The sequence below is a fragment of the Gastrolobium bilobum genome, unplaced genomic scaffold (genome assembly GCF_033153095.1).
Source record: "Gastrolobium bilobum isolate Gb01-03AN ecotype WA unplaced genomic scaffold, APGP_CSIRO_Gbil_v1 utg11741, whole genome shotgun sequence".
NCBI lineage: Eukaryota > Viridiplantae > Streptophyta > Magnoliopsida > Fabales > Fabaceae > Gastrolobium > Gastrolobium bilobum.
Genome location: NW_026895507.1, coordinates 133106 through 155517, shown reverse-complemented (window position 1 = coordinate 155517; position 22412 = coordinate 133106). Strand labels below are relative to the sequence as shown.

Sequence of the window (22412 nt, the reverse complement as noted above, 5' to 3'; positions counted from 1 at the left end):
ATTTCCGTGCATCATACATGTATTTTTAAATTTAGATGAAATATAAAAATATATATAAATAAAAATATTTAAAAGAAAAATGTTTAAAAGTGTGTGTGTGTCTCTCTCTCTCTCTCTCTCTCTCTATATATATATATATATATATATATATATATATAATCAAGTCAGGTATAATCTAAAATATATAGATATTTAAAATTACAAAAATGCTTATAATTAATTTTAAAAAGTTTATATTTAAAATTTTGAAAAATATTAATAGCATGGGGTTAATATATTTAAACAAATTAAAAAATAATTTATTTAATATATAATAATAAATTAATAATTTAAAAACTAAAAAATAGATAAAAGATGCTAAACAATAATAAAAAATGGGAAATGTTATAATTACTACCTATTTTTCTTACTACTTCTTACTATTAAATTTCCGTCAATCTAACGATTATAATTTATTAGAAATTAATAATTAATTAATAAATATGATCCATAAATTACAATCGATAGATTGACGAAAATCAACAGTTAAGATTTAGTAGTAAAAGATAATAAGAAAAAGAGGTAGTAAATATAACCTACCCAAAAAATATATATATAAAATAAAATATCATCGTCGTATCTAAAAACAGCTATGGCGAATCGGAAATTATTAAAAGCGCAACCTAAATAATTTGAAGTTTCCTTATTTGAAGTTTCAAATTATTTCAGAAATTAATTCGTTTTTTTGTCGAATTTAGTTTGCGTGTTGTGTGCATGGCAAGCCCAATCCAATCCTTATTTACCCATTTCGGGAAGCAAAGTCAGGAATTCAAAAAAGCCTTTTATATTTTTATTTAAAAAACAAATAACAAATTTTATTTTTATTTTTAAAAAAAGTAAAAGGGAAGAAGAAGAAGAAGAGAGAAGAAGAGAAAAAAAGAAAAGAAAATCAGCAAATAGAAAAAAATTACAGGCGGAGGCAGAGGAGTGTGTAACAGTAGTAAGATGCAACCATGGATGACAGAGAAAGCGAAACCGTAGTCTGTGTCTGTGCGATGCTCTTGCAAACTCAAACTCTCTCTCTGTGATACAGAGTCAAAGCGTCTGCGACGGTGGTTGCAATCGGAATTTTTTTTTTCCGGTGAGTGTGTGTCGATGGGAAGAGTAGTTGAAGGATAATCAATAATCAAAGATGAAGAAAGGGAAGGGGAAGAATAACGGCTTGTTTCCGAGTTCGTTGAGGATTATCTCTTCGTGCCTCAAAACTGTCTCTACCAATGCAACCGCCGTCGCTTCAACCGTCCGCTCCGCCGGCGCCTCCGTCGCTGCTTCCATTTCCTCTTCTTCCGAGGATCACAAAGATCAGGTTCCAATTCAATTCCCTTGTACTATACGCAACAAATGTTTACCTCTCTCTCAATTTGTTCTGTCATGTGAGTTTACTTCGTTCTTCTATTGTAGTGAATAAATAACCTCGAACAGGTAAAAATATTGCAACTTCTATTACACGTTACAAATATTAAAAACTCTATTTAGTTACTCATTTTAGCTTCTAAGCTTGCTTTATTAGCTTTTACTTGTTATGTACACAGTGTTCCCAACGTTTTACTCTCTACCTAATCATCAATTTGGGTTATGTTTTAGTGTTCTAGTTGAAAGTTCTTGATATGATTAGACTCAGCATCACTTTCCCAATAATTATAACTAAAATTTTACTTTTTTACTTCTTGGTGGACAGGTTACCTGGGCTGGTTTTGATATACTAGAGCTTGATCAGTCTATCTGTAAACGTGTTCTTTTACTTGGTTATTTGAATGGATTTCAAGTACTTGATGTGGAGGATGCCTCTAGCTTTAGTGAGCTGGTCTCAAAGCGTGATGGGCCGGTTTCTTTCTTACAGATGCAGCCTTTCCCTCTTGGCTCTGATGGTCAGGAGGGATTCAGAAAATCGCATCCTTTATTGCTGGTTGTTGTTGGTGATGACACTAGCAGTATTGGCTCAAACAGTAGCCATTTGAGTGGTTTAGGAAGAGATGGTATGGTAGAGACTCAGCCTGGGAATGGTGTCAACTCTTCAACATCTGTTCAGTTTTACTCCTTGAAGTCTCACTGTTATGTTCATGTTCTGAGATTTCGATCCGCGGTTTGTATGATCAGATGCAGTTCGCGGATAGTAGCTGTTGGTCTTGCAACACAAGTATGCAGTGGTTCCTCCAGTGTCTTTTAGAATTTTGAATACTTACAGTAGAGCATTATTGTCAAATAAGACATATAGAGGACCTATTTTTTGTTTCATGTATGATTGATTTATTTTCTCCATAATTTTTTTGGCAGATACACTGCTTTGATGCATCAACTCTTGAGAATAAAATCAGCGTTCTCACCTATCCTGTTCCTCAGATAGTGGGACAAGGGACAATAGGCGTTAATGTGGGTTATGGTCCAATGGCTGTGGGTCCTAGGTGGCTAGCATATGCTTCCAACAACCCACTGCCATCAAATGTAGGATGCTTAAGCCCACAAAACCTAAGTCCTTCTCCAGGAGTTAGTCCTTCTCCAGGAGTTAGTCCGTCAACATCTCCAAGCAATGGTGGTTTGATGGCTCGTTATGCAATGGAGTCCAGTAAACATTTGGCTGCTGGAATAATCAAATACTGCCAAGACCTGCTTCCTGATGGTTCTACTTCTCCAGTACCATCAAATTCAGGCTGGAAAATTGGTAGGGTTACAGGAACTGATATGGATAATGCAGGAATGGTTGGTATTGTTTCATCGTGGCACAGCTAATTGATTAGTTAGACATTTGTATACTTTAGCAGAGAATATTAATCTCTGACTTGTTCTTGGTTCATATGGTTGATTTCAGGTAATTGTTAAGGATTTTGTTTCCAGAGCTATCATCTCACAATTTAAAGCTCACTCTAGTCCTATATCTGCACTATGTTTTGACCCAAGTGGTACCCTTCTGGTCACTGCATCAGTCTATGGAAATAATATTAATATCTTCCGGATAATGCCATCATGCTCACGCAAGGGTTCAGGGGTTCCAGGCTATGACTGGAGCTCTTCTCATGTGCATCTTTATAGACTTCACCGTGGAATAACGTCAGCTGTTAGTATCTCTTAGTTGTGACATGCTTATTTTATTTATTTTGAAGTTTGAGATTCCTTTGTGGCCTGCATTCATGCCGTTTTCATCTTCTTATTTTCGTATTTGACAGATGATCCAGGACATTTGTTTTAGTCATTTTAGTCAGTGGATTGCAATTGTCTCGTCCAAGGGGACTTGCCATCTGTTTGTTTTGTCACCCTTTGGAGGTGATACTGGTTTCCAAATTACCAGTTCTCAGGATGAAGAACCCTCCTTATTTCCAGTTTTGTCTCTACCTTGGTGGTCTACTTCATCTTCCATTTCTTATCAGCAGCTTTTGCCTCCTCCGGCCCCTGTTGTCCTTTCTGTGGTTAGCCGGATAAAGTATAGCAGTTTTGGATGGCTTAATACCGTTCATAATTCTAATGCAAATGCAACGGGAAAGGTTTTTGTGCCATCTGGTGCTATTGCTGCCATTTTTCATAATTCCTTATCTCTCTCGCAGCAGCTTGTTAACTCAAAAGCAAAATCCTTAGAGCATCTGTTAGTCTATACACCGTCAGGTCATGTAGTTCAACATGAACTTCTACCATCTGTTGGTCCAGAACCAAGTGAAAGTGGTTCGAGGACCCATTCAGCTTCAACCCTACATATGCTGGAGGATGAGTTTAGAGTGAAAGTTGAGCCTATTCAATGGTGGGACGTATGCAGAAGGTCAGAATGGCCGGAAAGAGGGGATCCTTGCTGCAACACCTTTGATAGACAAGATGATATCAATAGAGTTCAAGATAAAATATGTTCTGGAGATGACTATGGATTGAACTTTTTGGATATAAGTGGTAGTGTTGGGGAAAAGACGGTAAAACCTTCTGCAGCGAAACCCCAAGAGAGATTTCACTGGTATCTATCTAATGCAGAGGTGCAAGCGAATTTTGGAAGGATGCAAATATGGCAAAAGTCTAAGGTATTTATTATGTGAAGTTTTGATTTTCTTATACCGTGTTTGGCATCGGTTATTAACCATCTTCCATGTCTCTTCAGATTTGCTTCTACACAATGAATTCTGTAAAAAATAGTTTTAGTGCTGGTGGAGAGTCTGAAATTGAAAAGATCTCTGCTCATGAAGTTGAAATAAGACGGAAGGAGTTGTTGCCTGTTTTTGACCATTTTCATAGCATCAGACCAAGCTGGAATGAGAGGTGGTGACTGTTTTTCTTTTTTATTTCAGGCAGATTTGGCTAACTGTGTGGCATGTCATTACTTTGTCAAATCATCATGTGCTATCTGATCAAGACTACTTTTAGATATTAATATTGATTGTGACAGCGGCATATGATAAAAAAAGAAAAGAAAAGGGGCTTTGCTGAACATGTGTATCTAAATTTTGAGAGATTTTAGTTTTTGGTTTTCAACTGTAACCTTGGTATTGCATATTCACCTCCAACTGACGTGCTTTATCATGTTGTAGATGAACTGGTTTTCCTGTATTGCCTTACCTTTAATCATGCTTGCTGGCTTTGCATTTGAAGGAGAGAAACCATCTCTCTTTTTTTATTTATCTGCATTGAATTTTTGTTTAGAATCTTGAACAAAATTCGACATGCTCCCCTTGGGGAATAAAGGACAAAAATTACATCAATATTATCAAATGTTGCAATTGTTTTCATGTGTTGTAGATTAAATGTGTTCATTCATATTTTAAGCATCTGCTGCTTGCATTCAGTTTATAAATTGAAGACATTTGTAGGGAACTATTACCTCAACAAGTTAGGTATTACGTCTAGCAAAATACATACATTATCATTAGTGACATCTATTGTGTTTTTGGTTTGCCAATGATTATCAATGGTCTTTATTTTCATTATATTCTTACTTGTTCGACTCAGAGGCCTTACTGGGGAAAAATATTTGGGTCTTGCATCTCCGGTTCCCTATCAGGCTGAAGACAAGCAAACTGCTGACATGACAGTTATTTGTCACTCAAAACCAGCATCACTGAGCTCCACTGAAAGCTCCGAAGGAGGTAAGATTGTATTGTAACTACTGAGGTGCAAATAAGAATACAACCATTGAAGACCCAAAGTTTCTACAAAATATGGGTGTATATGTCAACTATTTTTGGATCTTCCTTTAAAAGAATGCTTTAAATTTACAAAGTTTCTACATCATTTTATGCGATTTCTTCTGTTTTACCACAAACATCATGTTTGAAGTATTTCTTCAAAAAAATTATTTCAATTACCCATCAATTTGATGTTTGTAATTTTCTCTAGGTTCATCAAGAAGGATTGAAAATCTGCTTGACTTGGATCAAGTTTCATCTAGTTGTCAAATGCTTGGTGAGATCTACTTGGAAAGAATGGGGGCCATCAATGTGGAGCCTTCCCAGCAAAACAAGATTGTGCTGGAAGATTCATCTCTATCTGGAAACTTGAAGCATGTTGATTCTCTATATGGTCATTGTATCAATGGCAGTCCATTATTGCAAATGAGAAAGATAACTTCTGAAGGAAGAGATACGGTAGAAGGTGTTGGGATCGGTGAGGGTTCAGCATTGGCCATGAAAGAACATGCTTTAGATAATTATAAACTTGTGGGAATGACCTCTGTAATGGAAAACGCATGCAAGACACTAGGTTACGATGAAAGTAATGTGTTAACTGAAGTAGTAACTGATGATGTTGACAGAGGCAGTAGCCACCATGAAAGAGAACAGCCGGAGGAGGATGGGGAGAATGATGAAGTACTTGGTGGCTTGTTTGCCTTTTTGGAGTAAGGTAAAAATATAAGCCCCTTGATGCAGCTGCATCTATTTTCTTTCTTTCTTGTTATTGTTTCACATGTATCATCAAAATATCGACTTTTATCAATGAATTTATGAATTTTATTCTTCTTTAGGTTGATTACTGCAATTGAAGAGGAAGTCCAGCGTCAATAAATTAATCTCATCATATGTTCTCGCTGGAGTCTCAGTTAGGAAAATGTAAAAAGCAATGTGCATGTTGTGAATACCAAATGATTCACGAGCAACAATCTAGGCTGATTTGTCTCTGACCCTTGTATATTATGTAGATGGGAATTCAAAAACTCGTGGGTTTGCTAAAGTTGGGGCCTGTGAGGTGTGTGTTGGGTTTGCATTAACAGTCCTAAGCTGAATTTTTATCAAGCTTGCATGTAAAAATGAATTGGGCATGAAATTTGTGTAATATATATTTTGTTGATACATGTGTAATATATATTTTTAATTCTTGAATTTGGAAAGGAAAAGAAATAAAAGTTTTAAAAGGTTAGTCAATAGTGCTGCATCATTTTATCAGGTTTTGCTTCATTTTTAATTCTTCAATTTTTATTAAGTTTGATTGAGTTTTTTTGTTTTCATAAATATTCTTAATATAAAATGATTATAATATTCATATATAAATCCTTGCTTTTTTAAAATAAAAAATTAGTTTTATTTTTTAACATAGACAAATAAGTAGTGATTCATTGTTATTGGAGACAACCTTTGGAGACAAATAATAGTTTTGTTTTCATCTTATTATTGGAGACAACCTTTGTATTTCCAACAACTATGGGTCCTTTTTATGTGATTCGCGTGATTAAAGGATATCAAGTGTGATTCTTTACTTTTTTTTGGGTTATTTATTCCCCTTCTCATTGGTTTATCAAAACTACTTGTCATTTTTGTCCTTGTTATTTGGATCCTATGCTGCCTGTCTTCTGAAGGCAGAGAGATGGCTGAGAATCTGAGATTATCTTTTTAATCCCATTCACTCTCTCGAGCCACCACGCATTGAAGGAGATAAATAGGTTGGATCACATTATTTTCTACCAGTCTAACAGTTCCACCACCACGCAAAGTCAAACGTTTGTTGTTTGGTGAGCCACTATTGTGGTATTGTTTCATATTTAATAATAATAAAAACAAACACAATTTATTCAAGGTATGTGTATTTCGAAAAAAATGCAGAAAAAAAAAAAAAAACCTAACGTATGAAAATTTTGTATTAGTATTCAATGACAATTAACCATTTCATACATAGTCATTTGTTTTAAGAATGATAGTTTTTCTTTCACCTCGAAAGGTCTGGAAGCTGCTACAGCAAGAAATGATCTTATTTTAGATGGGGTGTTAAACAACTTATAGAAGCTTCAAAATGCAAGTTGCAAATGTTTGATTTCTCCAGCGAAATGTAATTTATTATTTATACATGGAACGGTTATTTTTTTAAACCAAAAAAAAAAAATGGATTTACTGAATTTTTTTTAAAAAAAAATCACTACTTTATTGTTTTGTTATACTCCAACACAATAACAAGAAGAGTAAATAGCAGAAACAATCTGATTACAATTAAAGAGAGTATTTGAAAGGTGACAAAAAAATTTAAAAATTTAAAAATAAAAATAAAAACAGAGTATAATTTGTAATCAACCCAAACCCAAACTCTACACCCAAAACTCCAAAACCCTCAAACCCTAAGGTGGTGTTTGGTTGGGAGCTTTTCAGCGGATATCTATGTTTCTCAAGTATGACTTTTAGAAACATCATGTTTGTTTCAACGTATTTTCACCAAAAACTCATCTATCCAATTTGTCTAGATTTATGAGAAACATAGATATCCGCACTGTTTAGAAACCCAATTTGAAGGTGGGATTTTTCGGAAAACCGGTTATCTGGCTTTTAATGCACTGTTGATTTCATAAAGTTACCTAATTTTTCCAGTAAAGTTTTTTCCCACCAAACAGCTCTTTTTTACATTTTTCTACCTATCTCACTTTATCTATCTTTCCAATTATTTCTCTATCTATTACATTTCTCTACTATTCCAAAAATATTTCCTCAACCAAACGCCCCCTAAGGGTGTGTTTGGTTGGAGGATTATGATGAGATAGATAGGTATTTGAGAAGTGGGATTATTGGGTGCCTTTGTTTGGTTTAAACGTTTTCAATATATGCCTACCTAAATCATTATGCCACCTTAACAATTTGCATGTCTATCTGATCAAAATAGCAGGCGAAATATTCTCACTTGAGATGTGGTATTGCATCTTATATACCTAAATGGTCACATTGGGCAAAAAGCAAATGACGAGCGTACCCTCTAGATGACGAGCAGATGAAGCAGTTCGAAGTGGGAAGGTTAAGGCTGGCCAAACTATTGCAACTGCTGGCTTTGGCGCTGGTCCTACTTGGGGTTCAACAATTGACTCGTTGGGATTGATTTCTGGTCTTTCACGGCAATATTGCAGCACTCCCCTCAACTTGTCCTTTTCTTTTTCTTTTTGTCTTCAATTCACATTCTCCTTTGTCTTCTTTTCTGAAGTATCCGAGATATATGTATTTGTCATTCTCTTTTAATTTTGAACGAGGCTTATTATTTATGTTTATCAATGGTACTTGTAAATGAAATTGCAACATTGAAGTGTCTGCTTGCTTATACTCATACTTGTCCCCACCAAACAACGACTTCATTTAAATATTTGTCTTTTTATCAGAACAATTTTTTTTCCTTTTCTTTTCAAAAGAAAAAATGACAGTATGGAGTTATGTACAATTCTGTTGTGTAACTCCTCAATAACATATTTGTATTTCAGAGAATCAATCAATAATAATATTTGATTATGGAGTCCATTTTGTTCCGGACAAAATGTGCATTTGATTCGTTCATGCTTAATTATTCCATCTACTGAAGGCATGGGAACGCACTGAACCAAAGAGGTGCATAACATACCATTGCACAAGATTGAGTGCAATGTTAATTATGTACCTCATTGCAGTATATTTGTTTCAGTTGTCCATTGGTAGTTATTACATTAAAATTGAATGCATGATAATCAAGCACCATAACATATAATTGGGCTGAAGTCTGAATAATATACTAATTCACAATACATTGCCTTTGTACTAGTTCATACATATCATGTCTTTTTACACATAAGATAGACTTCAAATGCTATCAAAATACTTGCCCAGAACCACTGGAATGAGGCTGTATCATTAACTCTACACAACAGATATACATATATGCCAAATGGACCACATGCAGGCTTCTGTTTAGGTGATTAAGCCAAATCTGTTGCAATCATGTACGTGCTTTGTGCCTTTCCATCCATCTTGTTGTCTGTACTTGATTCAGATCAATCACAAAGAAATCCACTCTCACCACAAAACAACTTGACTTGACTTTGAAATCAGATGTTTTATAATCACTTTTTCAGACCTCACAAAAACGCAGACCATATTACTTAGCTGTAAAAACATCAAATGGGATTACGTGGTTAAGAACAGTGAACTATACGCACAAATACCACAACAAGTGCATCAAAAAAAAAATGAAAACCCAATTTACTACATACAATGTCCATCACTTCTGCACTTATTATGGCTGTTGTGTAACTACGTGACACAAGGATGCTACTATTCAGCGGTAAGAAGAGCTCGTCGTCAACGGGAAGAGAATGACTCACCGGGAAAACTCATGAAGGGTAACAAGAAAACTCATGAAAAATACCCACTATTCAGCGGTAAGAAGATGACTAACCGGAGATTAAAGCTGTTGCAATTCCAGAGCCAGTACGTTAAGCTGGAAATTAAAAACCTCAAGCCAGTACGTTAAGGTACTGAATGATAACATAATTGAACACAGTTCTTTTGTTTTACACAATCTCATCCAAGAGTAGAGAACGTAGTTCACATACACGAAAGCTGTAAATTATCCAATCCATAACACCATGATGCCACCATCCTGTGAAAACAAAAAACAAAAAATTGTTTTCAGGATCATGATAGACTTTCGTAATTTACAGTTATTTATAAAAAAGGACATTTTCGTAATTGTCACTTATTTCTCCATCTATATTTTATCTCAAATCAAACATAGACTTTATAAATCTTACCTAATTTGTCTGGTAAATTTTTTTCCAACCAAATAACTTTTTTTATATTTTCCTACCAAATTAACTTTCAAACCATTTTCCTATTAATTACATTTCCCTAGTATTCAAAAAATTTCTCTTCAACCAAACACCCCCTAAGGGTGTGTTTGGTACAAGGTTGTAAATATCACTGGGAAAGGATCATTGGTAATCATAAAATGACATGTTTGGTACAAGGTAACCGAAATTTTTACCCACACATCTTGGTTTACCGGTATTCTCATTTACAAAGAAAAGTGTCATTTGCGATTACAAAAAAAAATGTGGTATTTGACAAATCCCACTTCTACGGAAAATGGAAACGCAAATCTGAGACAAAAATACCCTGCATATATTCATCGAAACTTCCCTATTTCATCGTGCGCTCCTTTTGTTTGTCGGCAGTAAAGCTTCACAGAGTTGGTGTGTTTACTTCGATTTGTTGGTCAGCAACAAACCGATTTTGTTTTACCGGTTCTCGTCGGTGAGTCGTGTTACTTGTTGGCTCCCAGAGTTCAATTCCCCCCCTCCCCAATTTTTTAAAAATTCTAGTATTGCATGTTTCATCTTTATATATGAAAAAGGAATGACTTCTTCCTAATATTTTGTCATTTTAGTCCTGAGGTTCTCATGTGAGCTTATGAAATAAGTCATTTTAATTATTTTTTTCGGAAGTGAAGCTTCGTCTAAAGCGTGACTGAGTTATACACCAGTGCTACTGAAATGGAACTCGTTTTCTTGTCAGTGCTTAAATATGTACAAATGGGTCATATTTTTTATTTATTTTTTTTTTAAAACTATGGGGTTATTTTTGTAAAATAACTCATATTCCCATAAATATTTCACAATCAACCAAACATGGAATCAGTAATCTTTACTTAATATTTCCGGTAATATTTTGACTAACCAAACAATATTTTGATAACATTCTCGGAAAACTCAATTCCCGACCATATTTTCAGTAATTGTGATTCCAGGATAATTTTTTTTTTCTCCTGTACCAAACGCCCCCTAAAACCCTAAACCCTCAATCCCAACCCCCAACCACCTCTTTGGATATTTTATTTATTTCTAGATATAATTTGTATTTTATATTACAAAAAACCAAATTCGGCTTGTTTTCTAAGAGATCTGGCTGTTCAGGTTTGAATTTGAACTTAGGGAAGGAAACTTCTCTATTCATCCAAATCAACTAATTGAGTGAATGAGTTGTGAATTATGATGCAAAGTTAAATAGACTTTGTTGGGTTTACCGGAAAAAAAAATAGACTTTGTGGGTAGAGTGATGTTAATAAGATTGAGCTGGTTACAACAGCTAATTCCTGTTTAATGTGACTTTTTTTTATAATAGTAGAAGGCAAAGCCCAAAGAAAAAAACTACAAAGTGAGATGTTGGATATCAGAAACAATATGCTCCATCATCTTTTTAGATCTAGTTACATTTCAAAAAAGGAAGAATACTAGAGGGGTAGAGGAGAAAAACATTAGATCCTCAACTTGAAGAGAATACAACCAAATTGTCGGGTGAATACAACCATTAAGATCTCTAGGAATTAATTTCGGGTGAATACAACCAAGCACTTGAGTAGCACTTCTGATTCGATTCAACAGTGAAGAGTAACCACAATGAGCTGGTTGAGTCTTTAAACAAAGGGTAAAGGATTTTTCCAGTCACCGGAGATAAAGTTATCTCCTGTGAGCTCAAAACGACGTCGTTTTGGGGCAGAAATCAAGGTATTTTTGTAATTATAATATATTGCAGGGTTATATTAGTCTTTGTCATTATAATTTTTTAATCTTATAACCCAAAACGACTTCGTTTTGAGCTCACTGGAGATAACTTTATCTCCGGTGACTGGAGAAATATTTTTCCCTTAAACAAAATAAAGCATCCTTTGAATCAATATCAGCGCAATTCAGATTACTAGCAATAATTAAACCTTGAAGTAAGCCCCACAGTTCTGCTTCTAAGGCTGTGCAAGGGCCAATATTAAAGGCAAAGCCACCCATCCAATCTCCTGATGAAGAACAAATAAAACCACCACAAGCCCCTTTATTGCTAGAAGAACTGAAAGCTCCATCTACAAACAGTTTGACATTAATTTGGTGGGTAATCTACCGTGAAATGCAAAAGGAACTAGGCAGGTTAGAGTTAACTGAAAAGGGAGCAGCTCCACTGCACTTCTTCATATCAGCCAGATAAAAGAGAATATAGTAATTAGAAAAATTCCTCTCATGGACAGTAGAGTTTCTCCATTTCTACAGAAACCAACATGTCACATAAAAAACTTCTTTCTAGGAAGGCCAAAAGGAGATAGAGATGGACTGGAGGAGATTGAGTTTGAACCAAGCTTCACATCTGAGGAGAAGAAATTAATGGGAATGTTTCCAGCAAATCATCTCTTCCAAATATTTCTAGCAAAATTGTAGTCACGAAGCATGTGGATGATTGTTTCAGAAAAGTTGTGGCAAGAAAGTCAAAGTTAAACACCTCTACTCCAGCGACAAGTTCTGTATCTAACCGAGAGTTTGTTGAAACAACCATCCATATGAAAGCTGCAATCCTATAAGGTCTTTTCCACTTCCAGATAGAGGACCAAAGCTTAACAACATTGATGTTGGTCTCAGTGAGATGACAGTAAGCATTTTTTCACAAGAGACTTACTAGGGCTGCTTCTTTTCCACTATAAGTAATCAACAACATCTCTTGAAAAAGGGGGATCAATAATTCCCAATCTAGAAAGAGTTACATTATCAAGAAAAGCTGAGAGATAAGTCCAATTCCAGTCACCTATTGTGGACTCCACAATCTCATTAACTTTGAGAACAAGGTCAGATTGAGAAGGCTTGGGAAAGGCAAGGTCGAATAAACTATTTTGCCAACAACCCCAGCAGTCATTCCAGAAAAAATTAGAGTTGCCATTTCCAATCTCCCATTCTAAATGTTGAGACATCTTCCGGGGCAATGAGACTTGACGTTACATGAGGCAGGATTTTCTATGACAGATCACAGATGCGATCAATGAACTAAACAGCAGGCAATAGTTCTTTTGGGATCATTAGAACTCGCATTATTTCCACTTCAAATCAGTTTAGTTCAAATGCAGATGAACATTCCAAGCATATCAAAGAATTTCATTCACAAGTTCTACCCTTAACTGGGGAATTTGGTGATATTGTGCCAAAAGAGTTGCCACATGTATTACCACCTGAAGAAGTTGACATAAATGAAGACGACGCAACTTCGAAGGTGAATCTTTTCCTAGTGAACATTCCAAGCATATCAAAGAATTTCATTCACAAGTTCTACCCTTAATTAGGGAATTTGGTGATATTGTGCCAAAAGAGTTGCCACCTGTATTACCACCTGAAGAAGTTGACATAAATGAAGACAACGCAGCTTCGATGATGAATCTTTTCCTAGTGAGGGAAGATGATGAATTCGTCTGATTGATTTAGATTGGGCTCAAATTTGAATACCAACTCAAAATAGGCTTACGAGTAAGATTTGTCGCGTTGCCACGATAATCAACAATTGTGGACCTTTTTATTGTTTATTTAATAATTTAAGATTTCTTAATAATTGTTAATTACTTTCCTTTTTACTATTCTTAGATTATGCATTAATTGTGCATTATTTCTCGCTGCGCGTGATTATAATTATTTAGTTTTTTGTTATTTTGTGTTGCCTATTGTAAGAACCCACACCGTTAATTAAGGAAGTTAATTAATTAATTATGTAAAATTAAGAAATAAATCCATAATCGACCCTAATAATTATTATGAGGCTTAAATAATTATAGTAAGTGAGTATTTAATGTTGAAAGTCACTTTTCGGACGAAAAGTGCAGATACCGGTTCTGCTAGTCGGTATAAATGCGTAACGATGAAGTATCCCGAAAAATTATAATAAGTGCATGAATATTCCTAAAATAATATGTAGGACTGTGATTTCAAGTTTCAAGTTAAAATAATGAGAACTGGTGCCAGAACTAATACTGGCTATGGAAAAGCGCGTACCGGAAAGGTACTGCGAAAAATAAAATAAAAATATGAAAAATCTTAGAAAAATGAGTAGGTCCAGATTCTAAAGTTTGGGATCAAAATGCTAAGCGTAGCAATTAACGCTAATACTGTGCAATTAAGACTCATGTGACTATAAATACTCATTTTAGGCCCAAAACCCTAGGCCATACACATCCTCTACGTGACTTGGTGGCTGATCAGCCCTCTCCCTACTATTCCATTGCCTTCCTCTTCACCTTGAAGGCCAAGAAGCCATCTTTCTTCTTGGTTTCTTTATCAAAACACCTAGTGTGAGTGTGCTTGTGGTTTGTGAGTGTGGAGAGTGGCCTTGGGAAGTGTTCAGCCACTGTTGGTGAGTGATTCTAGGGGCTGACTTGTTAGTTTAAGGTTGTGAGAGCTTGGTGTTGGCATTTTGAGGTCCAAGGGGTGACCTTTGTAAAGAAAGAACTCATCTTTGTGTGCCATTTTCGTGCACCTTGAGAAGTCAGAACCTAGGAGCTTTATAGGGAGCTCCAAGAGCATCTTCCATTCTGTTTTGGAGCTTGAGGTAAGTGTTGAACCTTTGATCATGAGTTTTAGTTGATTAAAAAGGTGTCTTGGCATGTTTAATGAGTTAAACAAGTAACCAAATGATATATGAACCTTGAACAGAGTATAAATGCATGCTTTAACGATTTAGTGGGTTAAAAGATGAACCTTTGGAGTGATATCTCGCGAAATGCAGAAACTGCATTCTGTCGCGAAATATCCGGATATGGTATCCGGATATTGATATCCGGATATGGGGATCTGGATATCCGGATATTGGCAGAGAGATATCCGGATATTGATATCCGGATATGCCCCCGACATATATCTGGATATTCTGGGTTTGCGTAAACAGTAATGGTACTGTTCATACAGAACTGAGTTATGGGTTTGTGGACCCTAGTTTGTGTAAGTCAAACTTCTGTAATGACTAAGTTAAGTCAGAATCAAGGGATTAAGGGCTTGTGACTTTGTGAGAAGCCTTAAGACATGAAACGTAAAAGAGAAGCGTTGTCTTAATGTTTATGCTTATGAGCTATGGTTATTGATATGATTGCTGGTCCCAAATCAGATTGTGATTCTGCTGTGTTGGGCGTTGAGCTTTGATTGGACTCTTGGCATTGGATTGTTAGCTCTCAAGGTAAGCTTTCGTGTCCTCGGTTTAGCCATTGTTTGTTCCACATGTCCCATGGGGGGATGGTTATACGCATGATGTGTTTACATGTATTGTTTTGCTGAAATACTATTGAATTGTTAAGTGCAAATGCTATATGATATGTATGTGGTGTTCCGTCTAAACAGGAAGCCATGGGTTGGTATTTATGTGGGTAATAGACGTATTTCTGCATTTCTTTGATCAGTAGAATTGTTAGAACACACATGACATGATTATCTGCTGCATTGCACTGATTTTGGAACTTATACTGTTGAACTGCTTTTGAACTTATATTGCACATGTAAGTGAGCTTGGGGTGGAAGATCCTTGAGGACCCCTTGTCTTACTGATATTTCTGTTTAGAGATCTCACCCCACGTTTGGGGCACATATTTCAGGTTCAGGTAACCCAGGGGTTGAGACCTCGGGTGGCAGGAGGCCGGAGCTGAGTTAGCTGATATTGCTGTTTATCTGATTATATGCTGGATGCTGATATGCCATCTTATGATTATGTTTTATTATATCTTTGTTGTTGTGATTATGTTGGGCTTGTATGCCTTATTTGGTGAGCATGGAGATTGTCCATGCCACATTGACCTGACTTTCGTTAGGTTAGCTTGGAGTTGTTTAAATTATCAGGATTATTGTCCAGACTACGTGTTGTAGTTTCGTGACTTATATACTCACATTTATATCTATATATTGAGGTATTTCAGTTAGATGTCTATTTGCAATTTACATACATGCGATGTTTTTATGAAAATGATTAAGTAATCAACTTGGTTAAGTATAATGACGTCATGATTGAAAAGAAAAATATATTCCGCATTTTTAAATTAAGCGTGGCTTAATACAATAATATGTTAACAAACCGGGTTAACACGGGGTGTTACACCTATTTAAAGATTCGAGAACCCTATTATTTTCTAGCAATTTTTTTTTTAGTATTTCTCTCTTTTTCTCTTTTCATCAACAAGCATGGGATTCTAAGTGATCGTGTTGGACCCTAAGCCCTTATCGGAACCGCCACCGTTTCTTTCGTCGACGAAATCTGATTACCTGCAAGGCGGTGATCCAAGCGCCGACAAAGATGACCTCTACAGCCGCCTCAAGTCGTTGCAAAGACAGCTAGAATGTATCTACATCCAAGAAGAGTACGTGAAGGACGAACAGAAGAACCTGAAGCGCGAGCTTCTTCGCGCGCAAGAAGAGGTGAAGAGGATCCAATTAGTTCCTCTCGTAATTAACCAGTTTATGGAGATGGTCGACCAGAACAACGGCATCGTCGGATCCACAACCACGTTTTCTTTTTTCGTTTAATGCCTGCAAGTTCTTTCTAAATCCACAATCTTTAATTTACATATTTCTTTATTACATGTATTCGCATTTTCTACCATAACACTGATTCCCTAGGGTACTATACCGTAATTGGGGCTCCCAACGCACAAGGGAAGATTTTTGGTACTTTCTGCCTGAGGTAAACGATTACCCTTCACAGTAATCGATTACCATGTGTAAAGTAATTGATTACCACGCGGATAGAATGTGAAATCTACAGATTTTTCTGCATAATCATGACTTCCATGGCTTCTAAGGGTTCAAACTCTCAATTTTCCACCAAACAAAAGTTCGATCCACATGATTATACATAGATAAACAACTCTTAACTCAAATCATTAAAGTTTCTCTTTTTAAAGTCACGAAACAAGTTATCTTTAGTGGAAATGAAAAAGGAATAGTTAGGGATCACCTTATAGCTCTTAAAAACAGAGAAAGGAAGGGGATTTGAAGTCTTTGGTGTGATCCAAAGCTACTGCCAAGGTGATGCGTGGAATTTCCACTTTCAAGCTAGGACCTTTTTTTCACAAAAGTTTGTTCTTGAAGCTCACAAGAGTGCAACAATGGCTCTCACACCCTAAACCAAGGAAGACAACCCCTCAACACACACACACAAAAACAAAGCTTCATAAGAAGTAATCTTTCTTCTTCCTATAGCTTGCTCTCAAGTATCCACAAGCTTAGAAAGGAAGAAATAAGAGGAAAAATGGTTTCTTGGGTTTTTCTTGAAGAAGAGACTATGGTGTTAAGGTGAAGAGCAAGTGGTAGCCATGAAGATCAATGTGGAGTGTGTAGAAATGACCTCGGGTTTAATGCTTTTTTTCTATATATAAACGCACTCACGTAAACTAATAGTATTAGTTCTACTAATCATTTTTCTACCAAACTTCATATTCTTAACCTAGTCAATTTATTACGAATATTCATATTTTTACATTAATTTTTCGGGTCACTTCATCGGTACTCATTCATGCTGCAAAACAAACGGTATTAGTTTTGACATCATTGCTAATTATTTTCATCCCAAATTTGATATTCTTAACTTAGACATTTTTCTAGGAATATTAAATTTTTATTTCTATTTTTTTAAGTCACTTCACCGGTATCTACTTATACCGTGAAATATTCGGCGTTTACACTTTTCTACTTAAAAGAGACTTATTATTAATTATTATAATTTGCTCTTAATTATCCTATATCAATTATGGAATATTTTCAAAATCATATTGAACTCAATAATTTCCTAATTTAGCGGTGCGGGTCCTTACACTCACCCCACCTTTTAAGAATTTTGTCCGCAAAATTAGCGACATACATGTCCCTAAACCCGGGGTATTGCCGGAAAAGCTCGTCCTCCCGCTCCCAAGTGCACTCCTCCGGTGTTTCTCCTTCCCATTGCACTTTGACTATAGAAATGATCTTGCTCCTTAACTTCTTTTTACCGCGATCGAAAATCTTGAGTGGCCCTATAGGAGTCTTGAGGTTCTCCCGTATTTTCACATCATCCGGTTGCACAATGTGAGTGGGATCAGCTATGTATCTCTGTAGCTGCGACACGTGAAACACATCATGGATGTTGGCTAGGTTCAGAGGCAAGGCATTCCGGTAGGCAACAGGCCCTATCCTACCAAGTATCTGGTATGACCCAATGAATCTCGGGCTAAGCTTCTTGTTAGTACATAGGTGTCCTAGAGACAATCTGAGTGTCAGATGGACCCATGTACTTCTTTACTAGTTATGAATAAATTTTATGAATAAAAGCATTCTTTATCTTGTTTCATATTGCATGTCTCAAATATTGAATATAAGTAACTGGATAAAGCCCTTGGAATGGATCGGGTGTCACATTGAGGATTTGTGATAGAGATAATGATCATGAGGGCTCAATGACACCACACGTCCATTGCCAGAAATATGTTCCTAGTTTAGAGATACCGATAATGGGCATTGGAGATACCGATAATGGGCATTGGAGATCTCAGGTAAGACTAGTATGATTCAACTACTTGCATGGAGATGTAAGGTAGAGTCCTCGTGAGCTACAAATATGGAGATGTCTTAGCTGACTCGTGGGTGGACCTATTGGAGAATAGCTCGCTCTGAACTGACCCACAAAGAGACACTGCAAGGAAATCTCATAGATAGTATCAATATGTAATGTCTCTTATTATTTGGGTGTGTCTATCCTTAGAACTGACGTTGTCCTATAGACCTGTTCTTTGGAAGGCTTGCTTTGATTGTATACCTTGTCTGCCTAAAACATGAAGACTCGTAGGTATACTCTTGGGCATGTCCTAAGGACTCAAGGCTAGTGTGACAGGCTGAAAGAATTTGTCAATCTCTGTGAGAGATTAGGTTATCCATAGACCGGTGAAACCGGGATGACGTTTACGGAACTCAGGAATCTATGCATAGTAAAGGAGTCATGAGATGGCCCGCACTTTAGAGTCCGTAAATGAAGATTCCCTATTTCGGCAAAAGCTAACCCTAGACCGTAGGGGTTGATACGTTTTCCTTGACCTAGGTCAATGAAATGGATAAACCGAGACGAAAAGACATTTAAAATGGTAACAAAATAGGTATAACAGGTTGATCATTCGATGAATTCAACTAGCTCTAAGACAAGAAAGCATTGTTGTTGCTCTGTGTTGTCATTAGATGGATTGGGTCTAATGGGCCCAAGCCCATTGATGTCAGTGGCTATGTTGGGCCTGATGGGTCGCACACAAACACCTTAAGTTGTCTTAAATTCTAGCATGTGTGGTTTGGGCCCAATAAGGCATAATTGGCCTAAGTTGAAAAAGCTCACATATTGGGCCAAGAGAAAGTATGTGACATCATGGGTCAAGTTGGACTTGATCTATGATGTAACCTAATTAATTTGAATTCTAATTTTGAATTTGAAATTTGAAATTTGAATTTAAATAATTTGAATTATAATTTCGAATTTCGATTTTTGAATTTAAAATTTGAATTTAAATAAAATTAATTGGAATTCTAATTTGAATTTTGAATTTAAATAATTTGAATTCTAATTTCGAATTTCGAATTTGAAATTTGAATTTAAATAAAATTAATTTAAATTCTAATTTTGAATTTCAAATTTGAAATTTGAATTTAAATATAGTCATTAAATTAGATTTATTGAAGATAGAGAAAATAAAGGAAACATCCAATTAGATTGATTAACCAAAATTAAGGAAATCAATTTAATTAAATTAATTGGCTGAAATTGAGGAAACAAATCAATTGGATTGATTGACCAAAATTAAGAAAACCAATTAATTACATTAATTGGCTGAAATCGGGAAAACAAATCAATTAGATCGATCGACCAAAATTAAGGAAATCAATTAATTAATTGGCTGAAATTTAGAAAACTAATCAATTGGATTGATTGTATAAAATTAAAGAAAACAATTAATTAAATTAATTGGCTGAAATTCTAATTACGAGTAAGATTTGTCGCGTTGCCACGATAATCAACAATTGTAGACCTTTTTTTATTGTTTATTTAATAATTTAGGAATTTTTAATAATTGTTAATTACTTTCCTTTTTACTATTTTTAGATTATATTAGATTATACATAGACAAATAAGTAGTGATTCATCTTGTTATTGGAGACAAACTTTGGAGACAAATAATAGTTTTGTTTTTATCTTAGAGTAAATATCATTTTTGGTCCCTAACAAAAAATACGGTCCCCACTTTAGTCCCTTACAAAAATAAATTAGTCAGTTAGTCCCTAACAAATTCAAAGTGAACCCATTTAGTTGAAATCGTGGTCCCTCGCAAATTCAAAAAAGAACCATATTAGTCCCTCAAAAGAACTAAAATGGGTTAACTTTGAATTTGTTAGGGACTAACTGACTAATTTATTTTTGTAAAAAACTAAAGTGAGAATCGTGTTTTTTGTTAGAGACCAAAAATAATATTTACTCTTCATCTTATTATTGGGGACAACCTTTGTATTTCCAACAACTATGGGTCCTTTTTATGTGATTCGCGTGATTAAAGGATATCAAGTGTGATTCTTTACGTTTTTTTGGGTTATTCCCCTTCTCATTGGTTTTTCCAAACTATTTGTCATTTTTGTCCTTGTTATTTGGATCCTATGCTGCCCGTTTTCTGAATTTTTTAAAATTTATATAACATTTTTATTTGTTAGGAACGAAAACGAAAATTGTAAAATTTGTTGATGATCAAAAAAGATATTTATTTTTTAATAATTTAAGATTTTTTAATAATTATTAATTACTTTTCCTTTTTACTATTATTAGATTATATTAGATTATACATTATTTCTCGCTGCGCGCGATTATAATTATTTAGTTATTTTTTATTTTTATTTTGTGTTGCATATTTAATGATTCGAGAACCCTATTATTTTCTAGCAATTTGTTTTCAGTCTTTCTGTCTTTTTCTCTTTTCATCAACAAGCATGGGATCCTCAGCGATCGCGTCGGACCCTGAGCCCTTATCGGAACCGCCACCGTTTCTTCCGTCGACGAAATCCGATTACCTGCAAGGCGGTGATCCAAGCGCCGACGAAGATGACCTCTCCAGCCGCATCAAGTCGTTGCAGAGACAGCTAGAATGTAACTACATCAAACAGAAGCACGGGAAGGACAAACGGAAGAAACTGAAGCGCGAGGTTCTTCGCGCGCAAGAAGAGGTGAAGAGGATCATCAGCACTATGAATCGCGAGTTCCTCAAACCCTCCGCCTCTGTCGCCCTCCACAGCCACTCCAACGCGCTCGTCGATGTTCTACCTCCGGAGGCCGACTCCAGCATCTCCCTCCTGAGCCAGTCCGAGAAGCCCGATTTCACTTATAATGTCAGTTCGTATTAGTATAGTATTTTCATTTGCTGATTCTGTTATATTAGCATTTGCTGATTCTGTTATGATAGGTGTGCATTGTGCTTTATGCGTGTGCATTCTGTTAGAGCATTCTGTTAGAGAGCTTAATTTTAGGCTTTTCTGTTAGCACCATTTGCTACTTATATTCTCAGTCTTGTATTCATTTTACACCCAATTAATGAAAATGATTATTCAGTTTTCTTTCTCTTGGTTCTGCTTCTCTGAGACCAATATGGTATAAATTCTGCTTTTCTGAGACTAATATTCTCAGTCTTTTATGATTATTCATTTTTTTTTTCTTTTTTCAACCCTTCTGTATCTTTTATTTCGGTTCATCTACTGTCGACCCTGATTAATTTAGGATAAAGGTACCGTTGATGTTGAGTGATAAATTTTTGTTTGTTTTGCGGACCTTCAGATGCATTTATAGTGAATTATTTAATACCTTATTCTCAGCTGCTTGCTAGCCTATTATTTGATGTTTTACTTTTGAACAGGTTTGCATAGCCGAAATGAATTTGGGTGATGAGGTGGATCCGGAGGATTATGTTTCTCGTCCCGACAAAATTAGTGCTGCTGAGGTTTGTTCATATCTAATTCAATAGTTTTCATGCTGTTAATCATTTTATGTAAGCACGCTCATTAATTACATGATCATAAATGATTTTTGAAATTTTTAAAAATTTCTTGTTTTTCACTTCCATTATCATGTAAGAAGGCTTAAAGCAACTTTAAAAACTTACTTGGGGAGTGGTCGGCAGCTTCTTTGAAAATCACTCTTACAATTTTCAGATATAGTTGAAGACTTGTGGAAAATAAGCTGATGCTTTGGACAATTTTTTTTGAAATGAAAACTGATGTTTTAAAGAAAATTATCATGTTTCTTTTTTTAAGGTACTTTGGATTAATTGATTAACTCGATTGCATTACTTCGTGGGGGAAACATGGGAAATCGCTGAACAGAGTTGAAAGTTCAGGGTTGAAAGTTGTTCCGGATGGCCCAACAAGAGTCAGGTCC

General features: G+C 35.6%; 2 protein-coding genes across 2 annotated transcripts; both read left to right on the top strand.

Moving 5' to 3' along the window:
* The first annotated feature begins 891 nt into the window (after window positions 1-891).
* LOC133314569 (autophagy-related protein 18g-like) lies at window positions 892-6337 on the top strand. The gene is made up of 9 exons (XM_061516059.1): window positions 892-1345; window positions 1718-2176; window positions 2314-2736; window positions 2846-3091; window positions 3201-4034; window positions 4112-4269; window positions 4957-5093; window positions 5344-5847; window positions 5969-6337. Exons 1-8 carry the CDS (start codon window positions 1172-1174, stop codon window positions 5844-5846), a joined length of 2934 nt encoding a protein of 977 aa, XP_061372043.1. The 5' UTR covers window positions 892-1171; the 3' UTR covers window position 5847; window positions 5969-6337.
* A 14617-nt stretch (window positions 6338-20954) lies between these two features.
* Window positions 20955-21999, top strand: LOC133314546 (26S proteasome regulatory subunit 6B homolog). Its single transcript, XM_061516032.1, has 2 exons — window positions 20955-21370; window positions 21892-21999. Exons 1-2 carry the CDS (start codon window positions 20975-20977, stop codon window positions 21997-21999), a joined length of 504 nt encoding a protein of 167 aa, XP_061372016.1. The 5' UTR covers window positions 20955-20974.
* Window positions 22000-22412: the final 413 nt, after the last annotated feature.